Here is a 27,151-nt window from a genome sequence, read left to right on the forward strand (position 1 = left end):
CTGCATCATACCCGCTGGCTCTCTGTTTTACATATGGTATATGTTTCAATGTTATTCTCTCATATCATCTCACACTCTCCTTCCCTTACTGTGTCCAAAATGTCTGTGTCTCCTTTGCTGCCCTGCAAGTAGGGTCATGAGTACTATCTTTTGAGATTCCATCAGTTCAGTTCCGTTGCTCAGTCATGTCCAACTCTTTGCGACCCCATGAATCACAGCACGCCAGGCCTCCCTGTCCATCACAAACTCCCAGAGTTTACTCAAACTCATGCCCATCGAGTCGATGGTGCCATCCAGCCATCTCATCCTCTGTTGGCCCCTTCTCCTCCTGCCCCCAATCCCTCCCAGCATCAGGGTCTTTTCCAATGAGTCAGCTCTTCATATGAGGTGGCCAAAGTATTGGAGTTTAACTTCAGCATCAGTCCTTCCAGTGAACACCCAGGACTTATCTCCTTTAGGATGGACTGGTTGGATCTTCTTGCAGTCCAAGGGACTCTCAAGAGTCTTCTCCAACACCACAGTTCAAAAGCATCAGTTTTTCGGCACTCAGCTTTCTTCACAGTCCAACTCTCACATGCATACATGACCACTGGAAAAACCATAGCCTTGACTAGACGGACCTTTGTTGGCGAAGTAATGTCTCTGCTTTTTTTTTTTTAATTTTTTAATTGGAGGATAATTGCACTTTACCATTTTGGGTTTCTTCCGTACAACAGTGTGAATCAACTATAAGTACATGTATTTTGCCTCTCTCCTGAGCCTCCCTCCCACTCCCCACCTCCATCCCACCCCTCTAGGTCATCACAGAACATCAGGCTGTGTATAGGCTCCCTGTTACATAGCTCTTCCTACTATATATTTTATACATATAAGATGTGTAACTACAATATGTAAAAATATAGTTAATATAAACAATGCAGTGCCATTAAAATCCAGCTAGACAATGTCTCTGCTTTTTAATATGCTATCTAGGTTGGTCATAACTTTCCTTCCAAGGAGTAAGCATCTTTTAATTTCATGGCTGCAGTCACCATCTACAGTGATTTTGGAGCCCCAAAAAATAAAGTCTGACACTGTTTCCACTGTCTCCCCATCTATTTCCCATGAAGTGATGGTACCAAATGCCATGATCTTAGTTTTCTGAATGTTGAGCTTTAAGCCAACTTTTTCACTCTCCTCTTTCACTTTCATCAAGAGGCTTTTTAGTTCCTCTTCACTTTCTGCTATAAGGGTGGTGTCATCTGCATATCTGAGGTTATTGATATTTCTCCCAGAAATCTTAATTCCAGCTTATATATGTGTTAATGTATGATATTTGTCTTTCTCTTTCTAACTTATTTCACTCTGTATAATAGGCTCTATGTTCATCCACCTCATTAGAACAGACTCAAATGTGTTCCTTTTTATAGCTGAGTAATATTCCATTGTGTATATGTACCACAACTTCATTATCCATTCATCTATCTATGGTTGGACATCTAGGTTGTTTCCATGTCCTAGGTATTGTAAATTGTGCTGCAATGAACACTGAGGTCTATATGTTTTTTTCAGTTCTGGTTTCCTCAGGGTATATGCCCAGAAGTGAGATTGCTGGGTCATATGGTAACTTTGGGTTTCCCTTGTGGCTTCGCTGGTAAAGAATCCGCCTGCAATGTGGGAGACCTGGGTTTGATCCCTGGGCTGGGAAGACCCCCTGGAGAAGGGAATGGCTACCCATTCCAGTATTCTGGCCTGCAGAATTGCATGGACTGTATAGTCCATGGGGTTGCAAAGAGTTGTACATGACTGAGCAACTTCCACTCACTCATGGTAACTTTATTTCTAGTTTTTTAAGGAAGCTCCATACTGTTCTCCATGGTGGCTGTATCAGTTTGCATTCTGACCAACAGTGTCAGAGGGTTTGCTTTTCTCCACATCCTCTCCAGCATTTACTTTTTGTAAACTTTCTGATGATGGCCATTCTGACCAGTATGAGATGATATCTCATTGTTGTTTTGTTTACATTTCTCTAATAATGAGTGATGTTGAGTATCTTTTCATGTGATTGTTAGTCATCTGTCTTCTTTGGAGAAAGGTCTGTTTGGGTCTTCTGCCCATTTTTTTTTTATTTGGTTGGTTTTTGTTATTGAGCTGCATGAGCTGCTTATATATTTTGGAGATTAATTCCTTTCAGTTGTTTCATTTGCTATTAATTTCTCCCATTCTGAGGGTTGTCTTTTCACCTTGCTTATGGTTTCCTTCATTGTGAAAAAGCTTTTAAGTTTAATTAGGTCCCACTTGTTTATTTTTCTTTTTACTTCCATTATTCTAGGAAGTGGGTCAAAGAGGATCTTGCTGTGGCTTATGTCAGATACTGTTCTGCCTATGTTCTCCTCTAAGAGTCTTATAGTTTCTGATCTTACATTTAGGTATTTCATCCATTTTGAGTTTATCTTTGTGTATGGTGTTAGGAAGTGTTCTAATTTCATTCTTTTACATGTAGCTGACCAGTTTTCCCAGTATCAATTATTGAAGAGACTATCTTTTCTCCATTGTATATTTTTGCCTCCTTTGTCAAAGACAAGGTCCCCATAAGTGTGTGGATTTATCTCCAGGCTTTCTATATTGTTCCATTGGTCTATATTTCCATTTCTGTGCCAGTACCATACTGTCTTGATGACCGTAGCTTTGTAGTATAGTCTGAAGTCAGGAAGGTTGATTCCTCCAGTTCCATTCTTCTTTCTCAAGATTGCTTTGGCTATTTGGGGTCTTTTGTGTTTCCATACAAATTGTGAAATTATTTGTTCTAGTTCTGTGAAAAATACCATTATTAGTTTGATAGGGATTGCATTGAATCTATAGATTGCTTTGGGTAATATACTCATTTTCACTGTATTGATTCTTCCAATCCAAGAACATGGTATATCTCTGCATCTGTTTGTGTTGTCTTTGATTTCTTTCTCAAATGTCTTATCGTTTTCTGCATACAGGGTTTTTTTTTTTGTTTTTTTTTTTTTTTTTTTTTTTTTTGGTCTCTCTTGGTAAATTTATTCCTAGGTATTTTATTTTTTTGTTGTTGCAATGGTAAATGGGATTGTTTCCTTAATTTCTCTTTCTGATTTTTCCTTGTTAGTGTATAGGAACGCAAGGGATTTCTGTGTATTAATTTTATATCCTGTGACTTTACTATATTCATTGATTAGCTCTAGTAATTTTCTGGTGGCCTCTTTAGAGTTTCCTGTGTAGAGGATCAGATCATCTGTAAACAGTGAGAGTTTTACTTCTTCTTTTCCAATCTGGATTCCTTGTGCTAAAGGATTTTTACTAAAAAATTAAAATATCAAGTTTAAATATCTGAGTCTAACTCTCACAGAAGGTTTTTCTGGAGAAGTGTCAGATGTCAAACTTTCTTTCCCTTCCTCTCTCTCTGGAATTAAAGCCAAAGAAGTGTCCTCTGCCTTTGGAAGGAATTTTAGGTCTGTATTGCTTCTCACTCTAGTGGGAGCCTTAATATGGCCAGAACCTGAGCTTCCCCAGGCTCAGGACCTGACCTTCCATTGGTCTAAGCAACTGACCTACATAGTTCATTTCCACTTGAGAATGGTCAGTTCCTCTCTGGCTCTTTGAAACTCCTAGAGGATTTAGCTTCTCCTGCATTAATTGGAAAAGCTAAACCCATCCTTTGCCCCACTCCTGTGAGGCCTACCCCTGTTCTCCCAGAAGCCACACCTTCTGCTACACACACCCAGCCTATGAGCGTCAAATCTGCCTTGCTACAATTTTCCTTTCCTGGAGAGCTGGTGTTCTGTTCTTTCCCTGGAGCAGTGCTCCTCAAACTTGAATGTGCGCCTGACTGGGGCCCAAGATTCTGCATTTCTCACAGGTTCCCAGATGGTGCCATGCTGGTTCTGTGAAACCTCACTGGAACAACTCCCTCCGGATTTTCACACTGGAGCCTCCATCAGCACCACCTGAAGGCTTGTTCAACACAAGTTGCTGCATCCCACCCCAGAGTTTCTGATTCCAGAGTGCAGGGTAGGACCAGAGAATTTACATTTCTAACACACTCCCTGGCAATGCTGCTGTTGATATGGAGATTGCAAATGGAGCTCCACTGCTCTATAGGAAGATGTATATGAAATAGAAGGCAGCCTGGCCCTGTAAAATAGAGCAGTTGGGAGACTAAAAACCTGACTGGAATGCTCCCTGAGGAGGAGAGAGCTGAGAGCTCTAGGGATGAGAAGCAAAGGAGATTTAAGGAAGTAGTTAATACCTGCTGCCTGAAAAGCTGGAAGCACTGGTGAGTCCTGAGGCCCACCACTAGTGAGAGATTCAGCTACACTTGGAATAGTACCAAGCCACAAGTGCAGCACTTCTCAAATTCAGATGTGCACACAAATCACCTGAGAACGCTGTCAAAATGCAGTTCTGAGGCCATATGTTTGATGTGAGCTTGGAGATTTGTCATTTCTACTCCCAGCTAATGTGTGGTCCCAGTGGTCCCAGGACCACACCAAGAAACAAAGACCTAGAAACCTAAGTCATCTCTTCTAACCCTGGCCAAGACTTCGAAGAAGCATTGAAGTCTCAGGAGCTGGGGGGAGGTGGGGAGTAGCCAATAGAGAGTCTTTACCTCTCTTGATATAGCCCTAAGTGCTGCCTCTCCTGCTTTGAGAACACATTCCTCTTACCTGGCCTGAGTTAAAAGAATCAACCTCCTGCTGGCAGCAGTGAAGTCAGCTTGTGTATTATCTCAGAAACAAGCCGAATTAGTTAGCTGCCCATCAGTTCAGTTCAGTTCAGTTCAGTCGCTCAGTTGTGTCCGACTCTTTGCGACCCCATGAGTCGCAGCACGCCAGGCCTCCCTGTCCATCACCAACTCCCGGAGTTTACTCAAACTCATGTCCATCGAGTCGGTGATGCCATCCAGCCATCTCATCCTCTGTTGTCCCCCTATCCTCCTGCCCCCAATCCCTCCCAGCATCAGGGTCTTTTCCAGTGAGTCAACTCTTCACATGAGGTGGCCAAAGTATAGGAGTTTCAGCTTCAGCATCAGTCCTTCCAATGAACACCCAGGACTGATTTCCTTCAGGATGGACTAGTTGGATCTCCTTGCAGTCCAAGGGACTCTCAAGAGTCTTCTCCAACACCACAGTTCAAAAGCATCAATTTTTCAGTGCTCAGCTTTCTTCACAGTCCAACTCTCACATCCATACATGACTACTGGAAAAACCATAGCCTTGACCAGATAGACCTTTGTTGACAAAGTAATGTCTCTGCTTTTTAATATGCTATCTAGGTTGGTCATAACTTTCCTTCCAAGGAGTAAGTGTCTTTTAATTTCATGGCTGCAATCACCATCTACAGTGATTTTGGAGCCCAAAAAAATAAAGTCTGACACTGTTTCCACTGTCTCCCCATCTAGTTGCCATGAAGTGATGGGACCAAATGCCATGATCTTAGTTTTCTGAATGTTGAGCTTTAAGCCAACTTTTTCACTCTCCTCTTTCACTTTCATCAAGAGGCTTTTTAGTTCCTCTTCACTTTCTGCCATAAGGGTGGTGTCATCTATATATCTGAGGTTATTGATATTTCTCCCGGCAATCTTGATTCCAGCTTGTGCTTCTTCCAGCCCAGCATTTCTCATGATGTACTCTGCATATAAGTTAAATAAGCAGGGTGACAATATACAGCCTTGATGTACTCCTTTTCCTATTTGGAACCAGTCTGTTGTTCCATGTCCAGTTCTAACTGCTGTTTCCTGACCTGCAGACAGGTTTCTCAAGAGGCAGGTCAGGTGGTCTGGTATTCCCATCTCTTTCAGAATTTTCCACAGTTTATTGTGATCCACACAGTCGAAGGCTTTGGCATAGTCAATAAAAAGAAATAGATGTTTTTCTGGAACTCTCTGGCTGCCCATGGGAAGTCTGAAATCCAGAAACACTCTGTCAGTTTTTCAAGGTCATACAAATAGCGAGTGAAAATGTTAGTTGCTCTGTCATGTCTGACTCTTTGCAAACTTATGGACTGTAGCTGCCAGGCTCCTCTGTCCATGGAATTCTCCAGGCAAGAATACTGGAGTGGGTTGCCATACCCTCCTCCAGGGGATCTTCTGGACCGGGGATCAAACCCTGCTCTCCCGTGTTGCAGGCAGATTCTTTACTGTCTGAACCACCAGGGAAGCCCACACAAATAGTATGTTCACCGAAGCACACTGTGGAAACTCTTTGCCTTGGTTTGTGTTTATATTTAAGGGTTTGGCGCAAAGGTCCCAAGCCTCAGGCACTGTGCACAACTCATGGCCTCTGTGAAGGGTGCCCCTTGGTCTTCTGCAGGGCTCCAGCTTGAGGGGCCTCAGTTGAACCCAAAGGGAACCTGAAGGAAGGGTCAGAAATCCTAAAAGCAAATTCAGTCTAAAATGCCTCCTACCCTATTTTATTCCTCCATCACTCACTGTCCCATACACACTTCCCTCATATTATTTCAGAAGTGACCTGTAGCCAGGGCCCATAGATTAGTAGCCCTCTCTAATCAAAACATAGTTCCCTAAGCCCTAGAACACATACATGTCACCTTGTGCCAGAGCCCCAGGCTGGAGGCCACCAGGGTGATTGGGACTGGGGGCTTTTTTCTGCCTAACTGTCCTGGCAAATCTGCTGCTTTCCTCCTTCCTTCTCTAAAAACAAACAATAAACAAATAAAAGCAAGATCATTATCTTAATCTTTATATCGAGTAAAGATAAAAGTTTTCAGTAACTCTATTCTTTAGCACCCTTACTCAACCTAGTCATTTAATAAAACCTTACAGGACCTTTTTTTCATGCCTTTCTTGTTGAATATACCATCTTGACTAGTTTGCTGGAGTTGCCATTAAAAAAAAAAAGTACCACAGATTGAGTGGCTTAAACAATAGATATTTACTTTCTCACTCTTCTGGAGACTGGAAGTCTGAGATTAAGGTATCATCAGGGTTGGTTTCTTCTCTGGCTTGTAGATGGCCTCCCTATGTCTTCCCACAGTCTTCCCTCTGTGTGTCTCTGTGTCCTAATCTCTTTTTATAAGGACCAGTTCATTCTCAATCATGTACAACTCTTTGAGATCCTATGGACTATGGCCCTCCAGGCTCCTCTGCCCATGGGGATTTCCAGGCAAGAATACTGTAGGTTGCTATTTCCTCCTCTAGGGAATCTTCCTGACCCAGGGATCGAGCCCATGTGTCCTGTATCTCCTGCATTGCAGATGGATTCTTTACCGCTGAGCCACTGGGGAAGCCTTTTATAAGGACTGGGCTTCCCTTGTGGCTCAGATGGTAAAGAATAGGCGTGCAATGCAGGAGACCGGGGTTTGATCCCTGGGTCAGGAAGATCCCCTGGAGAAGGGAATGGTAACCCACCCCTCAAATTGGATTTGAGGTGAGGACACCACTCCTCAAATTGGATTTGAGGTAAGGACACCACTCCTCAAATTGAATTAGAGCTCACCCTAATGGCTTCATTTTAACCTAACTTTAACTCTTTAAAGGCCCTAACTCCAAATACAGTCATTTTGAGGTATTAAGGACTATGACTTCAACACCTATCAAGAAATGTCCTAGCAGTATGTTAGTGTCACTCTCAAGAGAGCTCAAAGGCAGTCCCAGGACTAAGACAACCTTAGTGGTGGCCTCACAGTCACATCCTATTCCCTTATCATGATCACACTATTCCTTCAATAGAGTGAGCCACTGCCCACCAACCCACTTAGGATCGCTAAGGGTACCTATCTCATAGTGCCCACTACAGAGCAAACAGAAATGCTTCCATTCTGGATACAGACCCTGAAACCCGCCACCATGCCCCCATGGCTCACACAAAGTGAAGAGCTTCATAACCAAACAAATTTGTTTAGTTTGGCTGGTATTAATGAAGAGCTAAAACTCTAAGCCAGATAATGTTCCTCCCACACACAAATACACTGCAAACACACCTGGCTTAGAGTTATGCTGATTATGAGTTAATTGACATAAAACTGAGTGTTAGCTATAATTTAAGGGGTACTATAGAAAGTTGGCAAGATTCTATCCCTTCATGCTGCCAAATTCTGAATGCTAGTCTCGCCTACCACCCTGCTCATGGTATCTGCCCACATGTGGAATGCTCCTACTCAGGTTTCATTTAGCCCCAGCTCATCTTCCCAAGGCCCCAGCTTCAATGTGCAGGGAGAACCCCACAGATTCCGGGACCACCCAGGTGGTCTTCCCATTGTCTAGACCAGGAACTCAGTAAGAAAGGAGACTGTCTCTTTGTCCAGTCATGTTTCCCCCATCCCCCTGCATGTCTTGGAATCTGCTTTTACTCCAGCCCTCTGAGGAGGCCTTTTCTCTCCAACCATGTCTTTTCTCTCCAACCAATCTGAAGAATCTTTTCTCTATACTGCCTTCCAGGAGGTGACAAAACATCGTGCATTTGCTATTTCCATGGCATCAGGCAAACACTGAGGCTATTGTTGTGGACCAGACTAGCCCAAGAGCGTTGTTGTTGTTATCATTTAGTCGCTAAGCTGTGTCTGACTCTTTGCGGCCCCAAGGATTATAGCCCGCCAGGGTACTCTGTCCATGGGATTTCCCAGGCAAGAATACTGGAGTGGCTGCCATTTCCTTCTCCAGGGGATCATCCCGATCCACGGATCAAAACTGTATCTCCAGTATTGGCAGGCAAATTCTTTATTGCTGAGCCATCTGGAAAGCCCAAAGGAAAGGTCTCCCACCTCCAATTAAAGTCATCAGGCAGGGCTAATGTTTCCTCAAGAAACATCTCTGGGCCTTTGATGAATGAGGATATACTCAGTCAAGCCCAGATTCCCCTGGTTAATCTATTAGAGACCACTCTCAGCTTTGAGAATTTTAGGAGAATGATTTTTCACTGCCACCAATGGAGGAGGCCCACTCTGGCTCTGCTGCACATCTGACTCCCACAGTTAGGGTAGCCACATTCCTCAGAACCTGCCAGAAGATGAACTTAATAAATAAGCCAGGTTGGGTTGTTTGGCTCTGTCCAGCCAAGTTATGGAAAATGCCCTGTGAAAGCTACAACCTTGCTTTTGACAAAGTCACCTGAAGGGTACTTGAACAACAGAGACATTGTCTTATTCAGTATCTCCTAGCTTGCAATAATCAAACCACAACATCAAATTGACGAGCATTTATACTCTCCAGAGTGACAAGTATAAACCACAAAAAACTGAATGAAGTTCTGATCTATGCTATAATATAAATGGACTTTGAAAAACGTGATGCTGAAGTGAAAAAAGTCAGACACGAAAGGGTAAATATTGCATGATTCCATTTATATGAAATATCCAGAGTAGTCACATCCATAGAGACAGAAAGCAGATTATTCATTGCCAGCAATTGGAAAGAAGGGGTAATGAGAAGTGACTTTGAATGAATGTGAGGTTTTCTTCTGGTATGACACAATATTCTGGAAAAAGATAGTGACAATGAACAACTTTGTGAGTAGACTAAATATCACTGAATTGTACAGTGTGAAATGGTGAATTTCATGGTATTTGAATTATCTTTAAATGAAAAAATTTAAAAATAAATAAATAAATGAAAAAATTTTAAACATAGAATTACCTACCTAAGAATAGAAGTGATGAATGGGTAGAGGGAGATTTGAGCATTTGTTTGAAATTTAATCTGTTATAAGAATATTTCAGCCCACTTGTTTTTCCCTAAAAACCTTGAGTCCAAAGCCTTTTCTAGCCATAGAATCAAAGTCTATTCAATGAAAGCTGAAGAATGTTATACAAAATTCTCTGCCTCTAAAAAGGTGAGCACCACAATATTTAACCACAAAGTGGTTGAATTTAAAACCTGCTTGCCCCTCCTGCAATATTTTATATTAGAGGACATGTTGGTATCAAGAGGTGACAGAATTGTTACCAGGTAAAATAAACCTGTTACCAGGTAAATAATGTGGCAAAAGCTCAACCCCCTTTACTCAACATTAAATACTAAAATTTCCTCAAGAAAACCTATGATCTTTGATAAACGACTGGGGGACCTGGAAGTTGTTTCATGTACCAGTTTTTGTGATGACTGCCTTTTCTATTAGATTACAAGTTACTCCTCCTGCAAACTATTTCAACAACTTTCATCCACCTGGTAGAAACTTTACTCTTTTCCCCAAAGATGGCATTTCTTTGGACTTCTCAATCTGCCCAGCAGAGGTAGCCCAGTTGTTTCTTTTCTACCTAGTAGAGAAGTTACACAGATGACTAAGGACCCATCCTTCTGTACCTCCATGTTTTATTTACTTTGACCTGCTTTCCTTGTTCAGGAGCCTTGCTATATCATTTAAGAACCCATCTGAGTAAAGCATGTGATGTTTTGACTTTTCCTCTATTTGCACTCATTTCATTTGGTTTTTCCTCCCAAGTTTATATCTGATTTTCCTTCTATGTGTGTCATTTCATACCTACATGTCACTTCCACTTGAGGTCAGTTCAGTTCAGTTAGTCGCTCAATCGTGTCCAACTCTTTGCGACCCCGTGGACTACAGCTCGCCAGGCTTCCCTGTCCATCACCAACTCCTGGCGCTTGTTCAAACTCATGTCCATCAAGTTGGTAATGCCATCCAACCATCTCATCCTCTGTCATCCCCTTCTCCTCCTGCCTTCAATCTTTCCCAGAACCAGGGTCTTTTCCAAGGAGTTGGTTCTTTGCATCAGGTGGCCAAGGTATTGGAGTTTCAGCTTCAGCATCAGTCCTTCCAATAAATATTCAGGACTGATTTCCTTTAGGAATGACTGGTTGAATATCCTTGCAGTTCAGGGGACTCTCAAGAGTCTTCTCCAACACCACAGTTCAAAAACATCAATTCTTTGGTTCTTCAATTCTCCTGACCACTTGAGGTCAGGAGATCAGAAAAGATAGAAGAAGGGCATTGGTTCATGTAGCTGAAAATTTTTAAATGTTTCCATATGGCAGCTAAAGTGAATGGCTGAGAAGATCTTTTCCAACCCTTGAAAAACCCTTGAAATCAAGGACATCTATGGTAGAGGTGGATGTAGTCTGTGAACTGCTAGTAGAGACATATCTGCAGGATGGATCATTCCCCTGACAATGACCATCATACAGGGCTAGAAAAGAGAATGCATTGTTCAGTGTTAGCCTTTCCTACAGACCACAAAACTGAGTCACATGGAAAAATTTGCAGCACAGAAACAATTGTGAAAGAAATCCAGCAGAACACTAAAGATGTCAATTATCCCTCTCTGTTTGTTCCTCCCTATAGCCGTCTCAGTGGCAATCTGGTCCTCCATTAGCACACCTAAAATAAGACACTATCTTGCCCATCCTCACTTCCTTCCCAAAACTAGTCTCATTGTTTTCCTTCTAAGCAGTTACCTCTGCAGACCTCCACCAAAATGATCACCACTTCCTCTATACTCTGATAACCCTTGCCTGGTACCTAGCATCATGTAAACTGAACCAAGAGGCTGTTTTGTGGATTACAAATATTACCGATCACAACCAACTACCATCACTTCCCTAAGCCTAATTTTAAAAGCTGTATTCAAATACATCATGAATTCTTACCTTATTGTACCTTAGAGGCACTCCTAAGATGCTTCCCTTCCTTTTGCTTTTAAAAATCTTTTATTTTAATTTATTTTTGACTGTACAGGCTTTTCTCTATAATTGTGGAGAGCAGAAGGATACTCTCTGGTTGCAGTGCATGGGCTTCATCTTGCAGTGGCTTCTCTTGTTGCAGAGCACAGGTTCTAGGGCCCAGCAGGGTTCAGCAGTTGAGGCACATGGGCTCAGCAGTTGCAGCTCCCGGGCTTTAGAGCACAGGCTCAGTAGTTGTGGCACATGGGCCTAAGTGCTCCACAGCATGTAGGACCCTCCAGATCAGGGATTGACCCCGTGTCTCCTATACTGGCTGGTGGACTCTTTAACACTGAGCCACCAGGGAAGCCTTCTGTTTCTTTTCTTAAGTTGTTCCCTCCACCTGGAATGTCTTCCTTGCCCCCTCTCCATCTGACAAACTCCTGTTTATACATCAAGACCCAGCTGAAATGTCTTTCCCTGCCAGACTTCTTTGTGAGTCTGATGAAGCCTATAGACTTTACTCAGAATAATGTTTTTTTTGTTTTGTTTTGTTTTGTTTTGTTTTGTTTATTTATTTATTTATTTTTACTCAGAATAATGTTTTTAAATTCATAAAATGTAGAAGTTACACAGGAAACCAATTATACTGAAATAGAGTTATCAAAACATTTTTACACTGATTAAATGTAAATATCTATAAAGTCACTAAATAAGATCTACTAGCAGGCCTAGTGACCTCAAGTGATAAGTGTAAGTATAGACGATATTTTGAGATTTGCTAAACCTGGAATCAGGGTGATCAACTTGTTCTGGTTGGCCTCATACTTCTCATTTTAGCACTGAAAAATCCCATGTCCTAGGAGCCTCCTCATTCCCTAGCAAACTGGGACAGTTGGTCACCCTTCTTGTAATGTGACCTGAAAACATCTGTGATTCTAGTTGGTTATGGTCACAGGTATAGCTAATGATACTGTGTCTGCTACCTGCATTTTTCATGGAGGAAAGTCTGCATTTCAGGTAGAGGTTAGTGGAAATAAAGATGTGATGGTTTTCTTAAGTTCATGTATCTTCCAAATTCTATCCATGGACTGCCCCTTGCCAGTTTAAGAACCCCTGCAACTAGCAGGACAAAGCTAGGCCTAATCTCCCCTAACCTTTATACTTTGCTCTTAACTCTGCTATAACTTACCAAGCTGTTGTTACTGTTTGTTTAAACAACACAGCAAAACTTCTCCATTGAGCACCATTCCCACAATGGTGGGAAGAATTAAAAGAAGTTTCCTGTACAGTGGGACCAGCATGAAGCAGACACACGAGGAAACTTGGAGACCTCTCATGCAGATGTATCTAAATTTGTTGAACAACTTTGGAAAACTGCTTGGCTGCAGTTTTAGAAAAACTAAAGCTGAAAAATGTATCTGATGACCAAGACTCTCTGCCCCTGAGGGTTTTGCCCAACAGGAATGAGAGCTATGTTCACCAAGAGATGTACATAAGAATTTTCAAAGCACCTGCATTTATAATAGATCCAAGTGAGAATCAACCCAAATATCCATCAAGAGGTGAAGAGATAAACTGTGATCTACTCATATAACCATTCACCATGCAGGAATGAGAACTGAAAAATAACACTTCTAGGCAACAACACTGATTAATCTCACAAACATAATGATGAGCAAAAAAGCCAGCAACAAAAGAGCACTTATTGCATGATTCCATTTGTGCAAAATACAAAAGCAGGTGAAACTAGCTTAAGCATTAGAAGTCAGGACAGCATACTGTTGGATGGGTGGGTGGTGTGGGTGTAAGGGTTTAGAATATTCTGCAGGCTACATAAGGTTGTTCACTTTGTGAAAATTTATTGAACCCTACACTATGGAATGTACATTTTTCCATATGCATGTTGTGCTTCAATAAAAGCATTTGTTTACAACATTGGAAAAGCATTCCCACCTGCTGGTGAATCTTATCCTGATAAAGCCACTAACATCAAGTGCCTTCTCCCAACTTGGTCAATTTGCTTGGCTCTGTAGCATGACCACCAATTTTCCCACCGAATATGAATTGTCCTGATGGTGCTTCGATTTTCTCCTGGCTGAAGGCCATCAGAGACCCAGCCTCTGGAACCAACCTCTTCAGCCTTTGTTAGTTGCCTTCATATTAGTAAATCCTTCATTAGTATTTCTAACAGGCCAGTAAAGAACATGTTAACACATGCCCATGCACTCAAAGCTGCATTTAGAGCTTAACTTGTTTTGTTGTTTAGTAGCTAAATCATATCTGACCCTTTTGGGACCCCAAGGACTACAACATTGCTTGACACTGTTGGAATCATAGAATTAAACACAAATCTTTTTGTATTTCAGATGAGAGATTTGTAAGATTTGTATTGAACTCTGTGATTCCAACAGCACCAAGCAATGTTTGATAAGTCCTAGTTGGTGGGGAGCAATGAGTGTATACCTCTTACACAGTTGTGAAAGCTGACTCTCAGGGTGAACTTCCATCTGCCCCAAGGATGCTCAGTAAATATATCACCTGTTTTCTGAGACAAAAAAGCTACTTACATGACAAAGAGGGCTAAGCTCTCCTCTGATGATAACTGAAGTCACTAAAGGCAGAGAATGACACAGTGGAATAAAAACCCAGGTCTTGAATTCACACTAGCTGTCTTGGCAGCATCCCTAAGGCTTCCCCTGAAAATGAGGGGCACTGTGGATAAATGAAAGTTTCATTACCCTGATACAATGCTTGGTTCCTCTCATCTATTCCAGGTAACATTGGTGAAAGAAATCCAGGGGAAGTGAAGGGCTGGATTTCTGGGGAAGACTTTCTCTTTTTGGACATTTTCCTGCATATTAAGGAGAGAAGAAAACCACAGATCAAATTATGCTTTAATTATTATGCATTACAAAAACATAAGAGACATTAGAAAAGTGGTGGGAGACTAAATGAGGAACTTCAACATGGTATCCTCTTCTGGCATTCTCTGCCCTTCTTTGAATCTTCGGTTAGAAGTTTCCCACTCCGGTATTTTCTGTTGCTGTTGTTGGTCAATCACTAAGCCATATCCAATTCTTTGTGACCCATAGACTGTAGCATGCCATGCTTCCCTGTCTTTCACTATCTCCCAGAGTTTGCTCAGATTCATGTCCCTTGAGTCAATGATGCCATCTAACCATCTCATCCTCTGTCGTCCCCTTCTCCTTTTGCCTCCAATCTTTCCTAGCATCAGAGTCTTTCCCAATAAATTAATTCTTCACATAGGGTAATCAATGTATTGGAGCTTCAGCATCAGTCCTTCCAATGACTATTCAGGGTTGATTTCCTTTAGGATCAATGGGTTTGATCTCCTTGCTGTCCAAGGGACTCTCAAGAGTCTTCTCCAGCACCACAATTCAAAAGCATCAATTCTTATTTATGGTCAAACGCTCACATCCATACATGACTACTGAAAAAACCACAGATTTGACTATACAGACCTTTGTCAGTAAATTGATGTCTCTGCTTTTTACTATGCTCTCTAGGTGTGTCACAGCTTTTCTTCCAAAGAACAAGTGTTTTTTAATTTCATGTCTGCTGTCACTATCTGCAGTAATTTTTGGAAGCCAAGAAAATAAAATCTGTCACTTCTTCCACATTTTCCCCTTCTATTTGCCGTGAAGTGATGGGACCAGGTGCCATGATCTTAGTTTTTTGAATATTGAGTTTCAAGCCAGCTTTTTCACTCTCCTCTTCCTCATCAAGAGGCTCTTCACTTTCTTCCATTAGAGTGGTATCATCAACATATCTGGGGTTGTAGATATTTCTCCTGGCAATCTTGATTCTAGCTTGTGCTTTATCCAGCCTGGCATTTCACATGACGTACTCTGCGTAGAAGATAAATAAGCAAGGTGACAATATATAGCCTTGTTGTACTCCTTTCCCAATTTGGAACCAGTCAGTTGTTCCATGTCTGGTTCTAACTGTTGCTTCTTGACCTGCATACAGGTTTATCAGAAGACAGGTAAGGTAATCTAGTACTCCTATCTCTTTAAGAATTGTCCACAGTTTGTTGTGGCCCACACAGTCAAAGACTTTAGTGTGGTCAATGAAGCAGAAGTAGATATTTTTCTGGAATTCCCTTGCTTTCTCTATGATCCAGTGAATGTCCTCAATTTGATCTCTGGTTCCTCTGTCTTTTCTAAGCCCAGCTTGTACATCTTGAAGTTCTCGGTTCATGTACTATTGAAGCCTAGCTTGAAGGTTTTTGAGCATAACCTTCCTAGCATGTGAAATGAGTGCAGCTGTAAGGTAGTTTGAACATTCTTTAGCACTGCCATTCTTTGGCTTTGGAATGAAAATTGACCTTTTCCAGTCCTGTGGCCTGCTGAGCTTTCCAAATTTGCTGACATATTGAGTGCAGCACTTTCATAGCATCGTCTTTTAGGATTTGAAATAGCTCGGCTGGAATTCCATCACCTCCACCAGCTTTGTTTGTAGCAATGCTTCCTAAAGCCCATCTGCCTTCACACTCCAGTCATTTCTGAATCAACTTAAAAAAAAAGAGTTCATGCTGTTACCCCTGTTCTAAATCTTCAGTAGTTCCCTATTTTCTTACTTATGAGCATGTTTTTCACACTTATGTGTGCTCAGTCATGTCCAGCTCTTTGCAATCTCATGGACTGTAGCCCCCCAGGCTCCTCTGTCCATGGAATTTTCCAGGTAAGAATACTGGAATGGGTTGCTATTTCCTTCTCCAGGGGATCTTCCTGACCCAGGCATTGAACCTGTGTATCCTGTCTCCTTCATTGCAGGTGGATTCTTTATAACACTGAACCACCTGTCAAAGCCATAATTCTACTTATGCGAAGTACAAAAGCAGGCAAAACTAATTTTTGGTATAAGGAGTCAGCACAGTGGTCAGTATAGGGAAGGAGCAGTGACCAGATGGGAAGATAAAAGACTTTGGACTTTGTCATGTTCATCTCATTAATCTTAGTACTCATTATGTGGGTGTATTCAGTTTGTAAGAATACACAATGCTGTATTGTTAGGATATGTTCAGCTTTCTGTGTGTATGAAACTGAAAGTGAAAGTTGCTCAGATGTGTCTGACTCTTTGCCACCCCATGGACTGTATAATCCATGGAATACTCCAGGCCAGAATACTGGAGTGGGTAGCTGTTCCCTTCTCCAGGAGATCATCCCAACCCAGGGAATCAAACCTAGGTCTCCCGCATTGCAGGTGGATTCTTTACCAGCTGAGTCACCAGAGAAGCCCAAGAATACTGGAGGGGGTAGCCTATCCCTTCTCAAGTGGATCTTCCTGACCCAGGAATCAAACCAGAGTCTCCTGCATTGCAGGTGGATTCTTTACCAGCTGAGCTACCAGGGAAGCCCCCTGTGTGTTTAGTAGACTTCCATAAAAAGAAAAAAATAAGTATGGCTGTTTAGACAACTACACAGCTATCTAATAAGTATTTTTTTCCAAAACACATTTCAATTCTTTATCATTAAGTCATGAGCTACTTTAGCTGCCTTATTCATTGCTATGCTCTCCCACATAACAGACACTTGATAAATTTCAAGAAGCCAAGATATGGTGGGTAATCTTTCCACACACTAACCTTTCTGTATACAGTGATTTTGCCATGGCATCTTCTATCTTAATGATCACTTTTTTATTTCTAAATGTTTTCAAAAATTCCAAGATCTAACAAACATAGAATTGATATAATAATGATCCATTCATGCATTCTAAAACTCAGTCTTTCCCTGTTGTTTTTTTTAAAAATTCACATAATTTTTTATTATTCATATTGTTTCAGTGAAAAGGAAACAGAGGAGAGAGTTTTTTCTTTCCCTTTCCTGAGAACAAAAAAGATAAACAGAACAGTGAGCAGGCCTGAACATTCCAAGTTTCTTTTTAATTTTAACTGCTCCTAACTCTGCATGTCTGCAACTAAGTTTGCTTTTCGCCTCCCTAATTCTGCAGGAATTACATTTTGCGCCTATTATCCTTTGCTTACCCTTATAACACTCCTTTCCCCATGTAGTTACATGTGAGAAGGAAGGCCACAGAGCCACAGAGCTGCCAGACTCAATTACTGCGTTACTGCTGCCAGCCTATGACTATTTTTGGCAAGATCCTAACACCTTAGTTTCTCATCATTGACTCCTGACTGCAATCCCTCATCTTATATAAGCCCCTAGACTCCTCATATAGTGGGGAGCATAGTCTTGAGGCATGAGCCTACTGTGTTCCACTCGCCACCACCTGAGAATTAAAGTCAACTTTCTATTACCTTCAAACTCTGTCTCCACATTTTTTATTCAGCTTTGGTGGGCAGAGAAAGCCCAGATTTGGGCTGACAACAATGTTGGAGAGAAATATATCACAGTCTTTGTGTCATGGAGCACCCAATTCGGTGGAATCAGTCTCATTCTCCCAGTTTTCTCAAAGATGATCAAAATTCTATTATTGTCTTAATATAATTTTCAAGGATGACACAATTCACCCAGCCCTGGCCTTTCAGCTCATTTGAAGAAACTAATGTTCTGTCACTAATTCCTTGGCTGTTTGTACATCTGCTGGGTGTCGGGCAGGATCAGAGCAGTTCTGCACTCTCGGCATCTGGTTAACAGTTTTCTTGCTTCATTTGCAGCTTCCAGGGCTCCTCCAATCTTCTCAAACGTTTCACAGCCCTCCGCACTCCTCTGTGCCTCTAAGAACAGCCTTTTGTTCGCTGACAAGAGGAATCTGCAGCCTCATCAGCTCTAAACCAACCTCCCACTACCCTCTGGGCAAAGTCCTCCCCAAAAGGGAAAAAAAAGAAGGGGAATGGAGAAGACCTGGAAGGGGAGGGGGCCTGGAGGTGGTTGTGCCAGATGGGGACAGGCAGGCTGGACAGAACACAGAGTTCAGAACAGGACAATGGGCCCACAGGGGCAACACAGCCTCCTGGGTGTGTGACCTTGGGACTATCTGGGCCCCATGACCTTATAGTGTGAAGGAGCTGGACTAGAGAATTCTGAGTCCTTTCCATCTCTGAACATCCCAAACCTAATTATTACCCTAAGCATCTATTATGTTGAAAAAACATGTACTGACATTTGTCTCTGGGTAGTGAAATATTAAGTCTTTTTCTTCCTCTCTTCTGCATTTCACAAATAGTTTATGCTAATTTTCCACTACTGATAATGTGTGTGTGTGCATATGTCCACAAAACCAAAATATCTATGATTCTAGAAAGAAAATGAAAAAGTTTCTTTTTTAAGAGAGGAAAATTGAATAACATTTAAAGGCAGAGGCAGAAAAGAAAGAAAGGCCCATGTGGAGGCCAAAAATCCACCCAGCACAGAAGCCCTGCAGGGACCGCATTTGATTTGGGATTTCCCACCTCCGGGGTGAAATGTCTTTGTAAACTCTTCTGGCATCATCTGCTGGTCATTCCAGAAGAAACCCTTAATATGGTTCAAAAAAAGGGCTTTGAAGTGAATTTTGGGGACCACTGATTGGGTCATATTCAGGGTGAAAATGGTATTCTATTTACAGGTAAATCTCATTTCACCTCCAGAAGTCACTTTTGATTTGGTGTTGCAGTAATGATTGTAACAGGAACACTTAAGTAAGTCCCTTCTGTGTGTTCACCTGATAACCATGCACAACCCCTTGTGCCACACAAGGCAGATCTTCCAAGTCTCTCCCCACTAGTCTTGGGCACCACTAGAGAGAGGCACTCTGAGGAAACCCACACTCAAACCACCCTCTTTGAACAGTGTGGGTTTCATCTTCCTTGTCTCTGTCCCTTGGGTTTCTATAAATATTCAACTCACTGGCCTTTGGAATATTTCATTGGTTTAACCATTCCTAGCAACCCAAAGTTCTGGCAAGTGCTCTCTCATTTGTCTTCCATCCAACATTAGCCCTGCTTTCCAAGGAAGCTACTCTGAAGAAGCTCCCTCATTCCCTGTAGGTTCAGGCTGTGGGTCGTGAGGTTCAATGGATTTCTCTCCCACTTCCCAAACTGATCCTTCCCACAGAGGCTGCCTAGCAAAGGCCCCTTAGCTTCTGAAACTGATTTTTAGGTGAAGGACAGTATGCATAACCAACAAGGCTTGTTTAAAGCACCCTCTTATAGACTCACAGACTTAGAAACTTACGGTTGCTGGGGGGAAGGGACAGTTAGAGACTTTGGGAAGGTCATGTACACACTGTTATATTTAAAATAGATAAGCAACAAAGGCCTATTGTATAGCACATGGAACTCTGCTCAAAGTTACAGAACATTGTTAATAACATAACTAGTAATTACAGAACATATGTTAATAACATAATGAATACCCCAATATAAAATGTTTTTGGTGTTAAAAAATAAAATAAATAAAATTAAAATTAAATAAATAAAATACCTTCTTATAAATATTGAAGGAAAAGCATTTTCCTTCTAACATTTTTTCTTTTCAATCTAAAAGTCACCTCTCCAAATATCAGTCTTAAAATAGCCCTAACCAGACTCCTTGAACAGATACAGCCACTTATCTGTACAGCTGTGACATTTTGACAGATATCAAAATATCAAAATATTTGATCTTCATCCCCAGTTCCTGGCACAGAGCTTCTAAAACCCTGTAACTTCCTGAGTGATAGGGGTGAGAGGAACATCTTTCATTATAATATTTGGTTTGCCACCAGATTCTGGCATGGGTTTCAAAGAGCTTCCAGGTTGGTGAATTCACATTCAGGAAGAATGATATACCCCACACTCCACAGGAACTCTTGTGCTTGGAAACCTTCCAGACATGCCCTGTGTACCTCTTCATCTAGCTGTTCATTTATATCCTCCTTAACCAAACAGAAATAGCAAGTTTAAAATATTTTTAATAAATAAATAAAAGGTACCTCTCAAGTCTTTCTGGACTTCACCAAGTTCTTCACCTGGTGTTTATTGGTGTTTATTAGTAAAGAATAATGAAAGGGACCATCCGTCTCAAGGCAAAGAAGTACTTGGGAACCCCTGATTGGTCCTGCCAGGAGGGAAGGGCTCCCATATTTGGTAAGCAGCAGGAATGCACCTCCCCCTTCAGCTCCTACATAGCTAGGCAGGTCCAAGAGTATGTGCAGAAGGTGCACAAGAGGACAGTGTGCCCGTGGCTCCAGAGGTGCATCAGAGAGATCCTAAGGTATGTGGGGAGCAGAGTTTATGTGTGATAACCATTTCTGTGGCCAGGGCTGTTCATTTTTAATAGCACTACACACCATGCAGTGATTTCTTGGCTCTCACCTCCTGGGATGAGTCCCAAGTCTGGGGACACTTGAGAGAAGATTGCACTGGGGTTCCTGTCTATGTTTTGGTGCTATAATAAAATGCTAGCTTAAGGGTTGGCTGGCTAGGATTTTCTTTTGTTTTTAAGCCCTTGCCTCTGAAGACTAATTTATTTCTCAAGGTCTCTATGCTTTTATTTTTTAATTTGATGCACGCGTAATTTATGCTATTATTCTTATTTAAGTCTTCTCCTACCAAGGGGTATGGGCTGATGAAATAGGTTTAGAAGATTAATGAATGTTTTCTTCACACTTGGATCTCTTTGGAGAAAGCTTGTCTGAGATCATTGTGATTAGTGGGCAATGATGAGTGGGATGCTGGAAGGCTGGGTGCTCAGACTGCTGTCTGGCACACTCATGCCCACCCTGGGACAGTGACTAGGTGATGTCTGCATGTAAACAGAGGTCAGCAGAGGCCTCTTTGCAGGAGTTGAGAGAAGCCTGGATATGCATACAGTTAGGTTGCATTTTGCCTATTTTTCTGCATAAGAATCTGTGTCACACTAGAGTTGAACATTTTGAACGAAGAAGTACTAATCATTTTAAGGAATACTGCAGGGAGGGTATATTAGGGCCTAAGCAAGATAAACTTTTCAACCTCCTTCAGCTCTGGCACTGGTGAACTCAGGAAATCTTCTAGAAGATGGTCTAAGCAGGCTCTGCCATTGTAACTCTCTGTGTATTCCTGATCCACATGGACAAAGGTCCAGGTGCTGAATGCCCTGAATATTTGACCCAAAGAGAGGGAGTTCCACAATAGCTATTGTAGTTTCAGGAACCAGTTGTGACTAATTACCAGACTGGGGGCTTTAAGGGGGAGGGATATTTCCTGAGGTCATCGGCAGTCTTTCAGATATCCTGGGGCCAGCCTGGCTCTTGGTGCTTCCCCAAGCCCTCTTATTTCATTTCCTCTGAAATTCTTCACAAGCTCTGCTGTTCACTTAACTGAGGGGCCATCAGAGCTGCTATTCACTTAACCTCACACCCAGTGAATCAAAAGTACCATCCCCTTCAGCAGCTCAAAAGGGTAATGGGACATGGCCCTTGGGTTCCTGGGAAAAGCATCACAGAGCTGGATTCAAATCTGCCCCCCATTCCCTGCTGTTGTGTGGCATCAGGCAAATTACTTAACTTCTGAAACCCAATACAATTTTATAAAGTGAGGATAATAACATACCTTCCCCATTTGAGAATTAAGTTAGGCAATGTAAGCAGCTGGTATGGTACATGCAATAAGAAGCTGGTTGAGGGAGGAGGGTGGGACCCCACTCTCCCCAGGATGTGATTAGAAAAGATATCCATGAATAATCAAATTGCCTCTTGCAACTTCTGAACTGTCTGATAAAACCAAGATCACCATCTTGAACGGTGTAATTCCAGGCCAGAGCAAGAAACTTGGTTTTGACTTAACCCTATGCAGACCAAGCCTGGGAAAACAGTTATGTTTCAGGAAAAATGTAAAGGGTACAAGAATGACATTCCTGTTAAAGAATCTCCTACACACAGGAGGGGACATGGGAGACTCAGAACTCCAACTGAGGAAGTTAACTGCTCCAACCTTTTCTGTTGCAGATTCTGACACAATGAGGAAACATCTAGGTGGATATTGGTTGGCCATTGTCTGTGTCCTGCTCTTTAGCCAGCTCTCCTCAGTCAAGGCAAGAGGCATAAAGCACAGAATCAAGTGGAACCGGAAGGCCTTACCAAGTACCTCCCAGGTCACCGAGGCCCACACTGCAGAAATCCGCCCAGGGGCGTTCATCAAGCAAGGCCGGAAACTGGATATCAACTTTGGAGTGGAGGGCAACAGGTACTATGAGGCCAACTATTGGCAGTTTCCTGACGGCATCCATTACAACGGCTGCTCCGAGGCCAACGTCACCAAGGAAAAGTTTGTCACCAACTGCATTAATGCCACCCAGGCGGCAAATCAAGAGGAACTGTCCCGTGAGAAACAAGACAACAAGCTTTACCAGCGGGTCCTGTGGCAGCTGATCAGGGAGCTCTGCTCCATCAAGCACTGTGACTTTTGGTTGGAAAGGGGAGCAGGACTTCGGGTCACTCTGGACCAGCCCATGATGCTCTGCTTGCTGGTTTTCATTTGGTTTATTGTGAAATAAGCTTGCAGGCAGGTTGGCAGCCACAGAGATCAATAGGCAAGCAAACTATAAGCAAGTTATTCCAGTTCTTCTCCTCTAATCCCAAATCCCAGGTGTTCTGAAGGTACCAAAGAGCAGTGATTGTTTCTTCAGTGCTTTAAATAGTACTCCCAAGTATTCACTCAGGTGCTTGATTATATTAGTTAAATGTATGAGTATCAATCCTCTCCAGGCTCTACCTAAAGTTGGCTTGTTCATCATTGCATTCTCAACTCTGGTGTAGCATCTGGCCCACCATATTATGCAATAGATGTTTGGTAAGCAGATAAAAGAATGTGCCAGGGACTATACCAAGCACTTCATAATGCTTCCCAACAACTCTCAGAGGTAGGTGTAATAGGTATTATTCTCTTGGTATAGATAAGAAAATTGAGGCTCCAAAAAGTAAAATAGTGAAGTAGTCAGAAAGTGTTGGCCATAATCCAACCCTGGCTTATCTAACCTAGATTTCCTGCTCTGTACAGTTCTACTTTTGGAAATACAAAATGACTGATGCTGATGGCCACGTTTTTGAAAACTTATTACATTTAAGTTAATTAATTAGTTTAATTAAAGTAATATATAATAAAGGAATTAAACTAAAATATAAATAAAATCTAGACAAATGTCCATATTGCCTAGTAAGGAAGTATTACCAACTTCATTCCTGGAGTAATCTAGATCTATGGTACAAAGATGTTTTTTCACAAGAAGTATAAGTATTTGCTACTCGCATCTCTGAAGTAGTTAATGTATTTAAGAAACTATTTCTAAATGATAAATTTCCTTTCTAATGTTCCTCTAATCCTGTGTGCATGTTTTTAGGTATACAGGCATACAAGCATCTTTAAATATATTCCCTTTATACAGGTGCTCCATACAATCTCTGGTCATTCTTTTACTGCCACTTTGGTGAGGGACCATCATTTCCATGAACCACTTACAGCTTCAAAAACACAATTCCTCAGTACAAAGGTTAAAAATAAATTATATCTTTAAGAAGATCAAGTAATGAATTAATACATGCCATAATTAAGAATTATCATTAGTTAAACTACATTTATATTACAAAATATCAATACAGTTTAAATAAAAATAATGAATCTAATACTCTAAAAGATGCCCCCAGAGGCTCTCTGAGGATATGCTCAGAGTACCCACCCCCCACCCTCAGGAGTTGTTGAACCATATTTGGTGATAAAAGTTGCTGAATATTATCAGTTGTCTGTATGGGTGAAAAAATGTGCATTGTCAGACAATTTTATCCAAAGTATTTTAAAATGTGAGTGTTGATAATGGTACCTCTTGTTCTGAACCTCCACTGCTAATCAGTGTTCTTCTCAAGGATACAGTTGGAAGGTTTTTACATAGAAAGCCAGTGGAGGACTTGGGGGCCAGACAGCCCGGGGGAGCACCTTCCCCTGGGTGTGAGGGATACTGCCACCCTGCCCTGACAGCGCGGGGAGCTCCTGCGCAAGCATTCCTGAGGAACTCCTCTGTGGCTTTCATGCCGTTGGCACTATGCTCGTCTTCCGCGGTCCTGGTGAGTTCTAGATCAGAAACTAAGACTAAAGTCCAGAACACATACAGGTTATTTCCCACAAGTCAATATTTTAATAATAACAATAGCAATAGTGACAAAGTACTTACAGGCTGATGTTGAAATTTCAAGTCCCAGCTCTCCTGAGTTTAATTATAAGGGCACACACAGCCTTGTAAGTAAAATGACTTCATTTCTTATGTGATAACACTCAGCCATGATGTAGTACATTTTCTATTATTCCTGTCTTTCCTCATTTCATTAATAGTTCCAGAAACCAGATTTAAGTGGGTGTGGAGTGAATTGGTATATAGTGATTTAAATGCCAAATTTATTATTGGAACTTAAAATTGATTCCATATGTATTTGAACATCCTTGCTCATGTTTATGAATTTTGAGATCCAGTCAAGGCTTTGTGAGTCTAGTTTTTCACTTTAGCAAAGGTTGGTCAAGTGCCTACTATGTGTAAGACATTGTGAAGGATTTCTGAATTATTCTTGATGGAGTCATTTTAAAAGTGAATAATTTCACCAACCATTGATTCCTTGTCCCTTCTAAGCATTCATTTTTAAGATATGTTTATTGTAAAAATGACACTAAAATTGCAACAGAAATCCAAAACCAAACATTGCCCACAGTTTTAGCATCTGATTGTCAGTGTTCTAATTTTGCCCTATAGCCTCCTAGTCCTTACTATTTGCATATACAAATGTACATATTTGCAATAATAATTTAAGTGACCATTTATATTCTAAATTTTTGCTTAACTTTGTTCTATGCTTTTTTCATTTTTCTATGATTTGGGGGTTCTTGCCTCCTACTGCCTTCCCCAAACCACTCTCCTTCCTGCCTGAGATGTAGCCTCCATGCTTTCATTGTGCTCAGATAGAGAGTTTTTTGTTTGATTGCTTTTTAAAAATACTGTAATCATACAATTCACATTTATTCTTCTGCAATTTGTCTCACTGTGTTATCACCTTCTCCCTAGTGCAACAGCCGCCTAGTTAGTTAACTTGTCCTTTAGGATGTGGCATGATATTCTATACCATGGACTAGACCCTGATTGAGTTAATCATTTCTTTGTTGATGGACCTTCAGGTTGTTTCCAGTTTTTTTGCCACTGCAAACAATAAACATCAATGTACAGACAACTTTGCAATCTGTTACTTTTATTTCTGTGGAGTAGATTTATACATGCAACATTTCCAGAACAAAGCTATGTGTAATTTAAATTTTTCTAGACATGACTAGATTATGTTCCTAAATAGCTGGAGCAATTTTCATTCTACCCCCTGCAGTATACTGTGCTAACTTTAAGAGTCTCTAAGTCATTTAAGTTATAGCAACTGCCTTTTCTCCAAATGGTGCTTGAGCATCTTTTCTACTTGGCATACAATACACCTAAAGCTTTCCAACTAATTTCTGAGCATAAAGACTATTTGAAAATTGTAAAACTGTTAGCAGTTTCCATTTTACACCTAGTCTGTGGCCCAAAACATCTGGAAAGCCGGAGTGTGTGAGGGCTTCTGCTCAGAGAGTGGTTTGTTTGCACAACTCCATACTCCCTAACTGGCAGAAGAAGCACAGTGTGATGTTTGGTCTTGGCCTTTTTATTGATCTTCAGTAAAATAGGAAATAAAAGTATCTGCATCCCAGCAAGAATGCTCTCCAGGTTGTAAAAATCAAAAGAAGTAGAAGTCAAGCACACAGTGTAAATAGCCCATGCTTCTCCTTTCCTCTGAGCTGTCTGGGCAGACGATCAGCATCTTCCTGGAGCCCTCACACCCCACCTGGCTTAGGATATGACTGGCAATGTTGAGAAAGCCCACCCTCTGGTCCTAACGAGGTATGTCCCAGGTAGGGGCCATGAGTTTGTCTTGATTGCCCCTACTCTCTACCTCAAGCTTTCTGATAACGAGTGACTCACTTTGGGAAGTGGACCCCTGGCCTTAACTTTGCACTTTCAGTTTGGTCACATCTTTCTTTTTTTTTTGCAGTGTGCACATGTCAATTCCACGCTCCTTAACTAACCCATTCTCTGACCTTTCCCCCTGGTAGCCATAAGTTCATTCTCTAAGTCTGTGAGTCTGTTTCTGTTCTGTGAGTGAGTGCATTTGTATCGTTTCTTTAAAAATTCCACATAGAAGGGATTCTCTTTCTCTGGCTTACATCAGTCAGTACGACAATCTCTAGGTCCGTCCATGTTGCTGAAAATGGCATTATGTAACCCTCTTTTAATGGCTGAGTAACAGTCCATTGTATATATGTACCACATCTTTGTCTATTCCTCTGTCTATGGACATTTATGTTGCTTCTGTATCTTGGCTATTGTAAGCTGGGGTGCATGTATCTTTTTTTTTTTTTTTTTTTATTTTTTTAATTTTTATTAGTTGGAGGCTAACCACTTTACATCATTACAGTAGTTCTTGCCATACACTGATATGAATTAGCCATGGATCTACATGCACTCCCCATCCCAGTCCCCCCTCCCACCTCCCCCTCCACCCGATCCCTCCGGGTCCTCCCAGTGCACCAGGCCCGAGCACCTGCCTCATGCACCCAACCTGAGCTGGTTATCCGCCTCACCC

At 41.6% G+C, this 27,151-nt stretch overlaps 1 protein-coding gene across 1 annotated transcript; it reads left to right on the top strand.

Moving 5' to 3' along the window:
* Positions 1-20,668: 20,668 nt before the first annotated feature.
* Positions 20,669-25,714, top strand: PRND (prion like protein doppel). The gene is made up of 2 exons (XM_020883691.2): positions 20,669-20,742; positions 22,457-25,714. Exon 2 carries the CDS (start codon positions 22,468-22,470, stop codon positions 23,002-23,004), a length of 537 nt encoding a protein of 178 aa, XP_020739350.1. The 5' UTR covers positions 20,669-20,742; positions 22,457-22,467; the 3' UTR covers positions 23,005-25,714.
* Positions 25,715-27,151: the final 1,437 nt, after the last annotated feature.

The sequence above is a fragment of the Odocoileus virginianus genome, chromosome 9 (assembly GCF_023699985.2).
Source record: "Odocoileus virginianus isolate 20LAN1187 ecotype Illinois chromosome 9, Ovbor_1.2, whole genome shotgun sequence".
Classification (NCBI taxonomy): Eukaryota; Metazoa; Chordata; class Mammalia; order Artiodactyla; family Cervidae; genus Odocoileus; species Odocoileus virginianus.

Coding starts and splice junctions, on each gene's coding strand:
- PRND (XM_020883691.2), top strand. CDS start 22,468: ATGAGGAAACATCTAGGTGGATATTGGTTGGCCATTGTCTGTGTCCTG.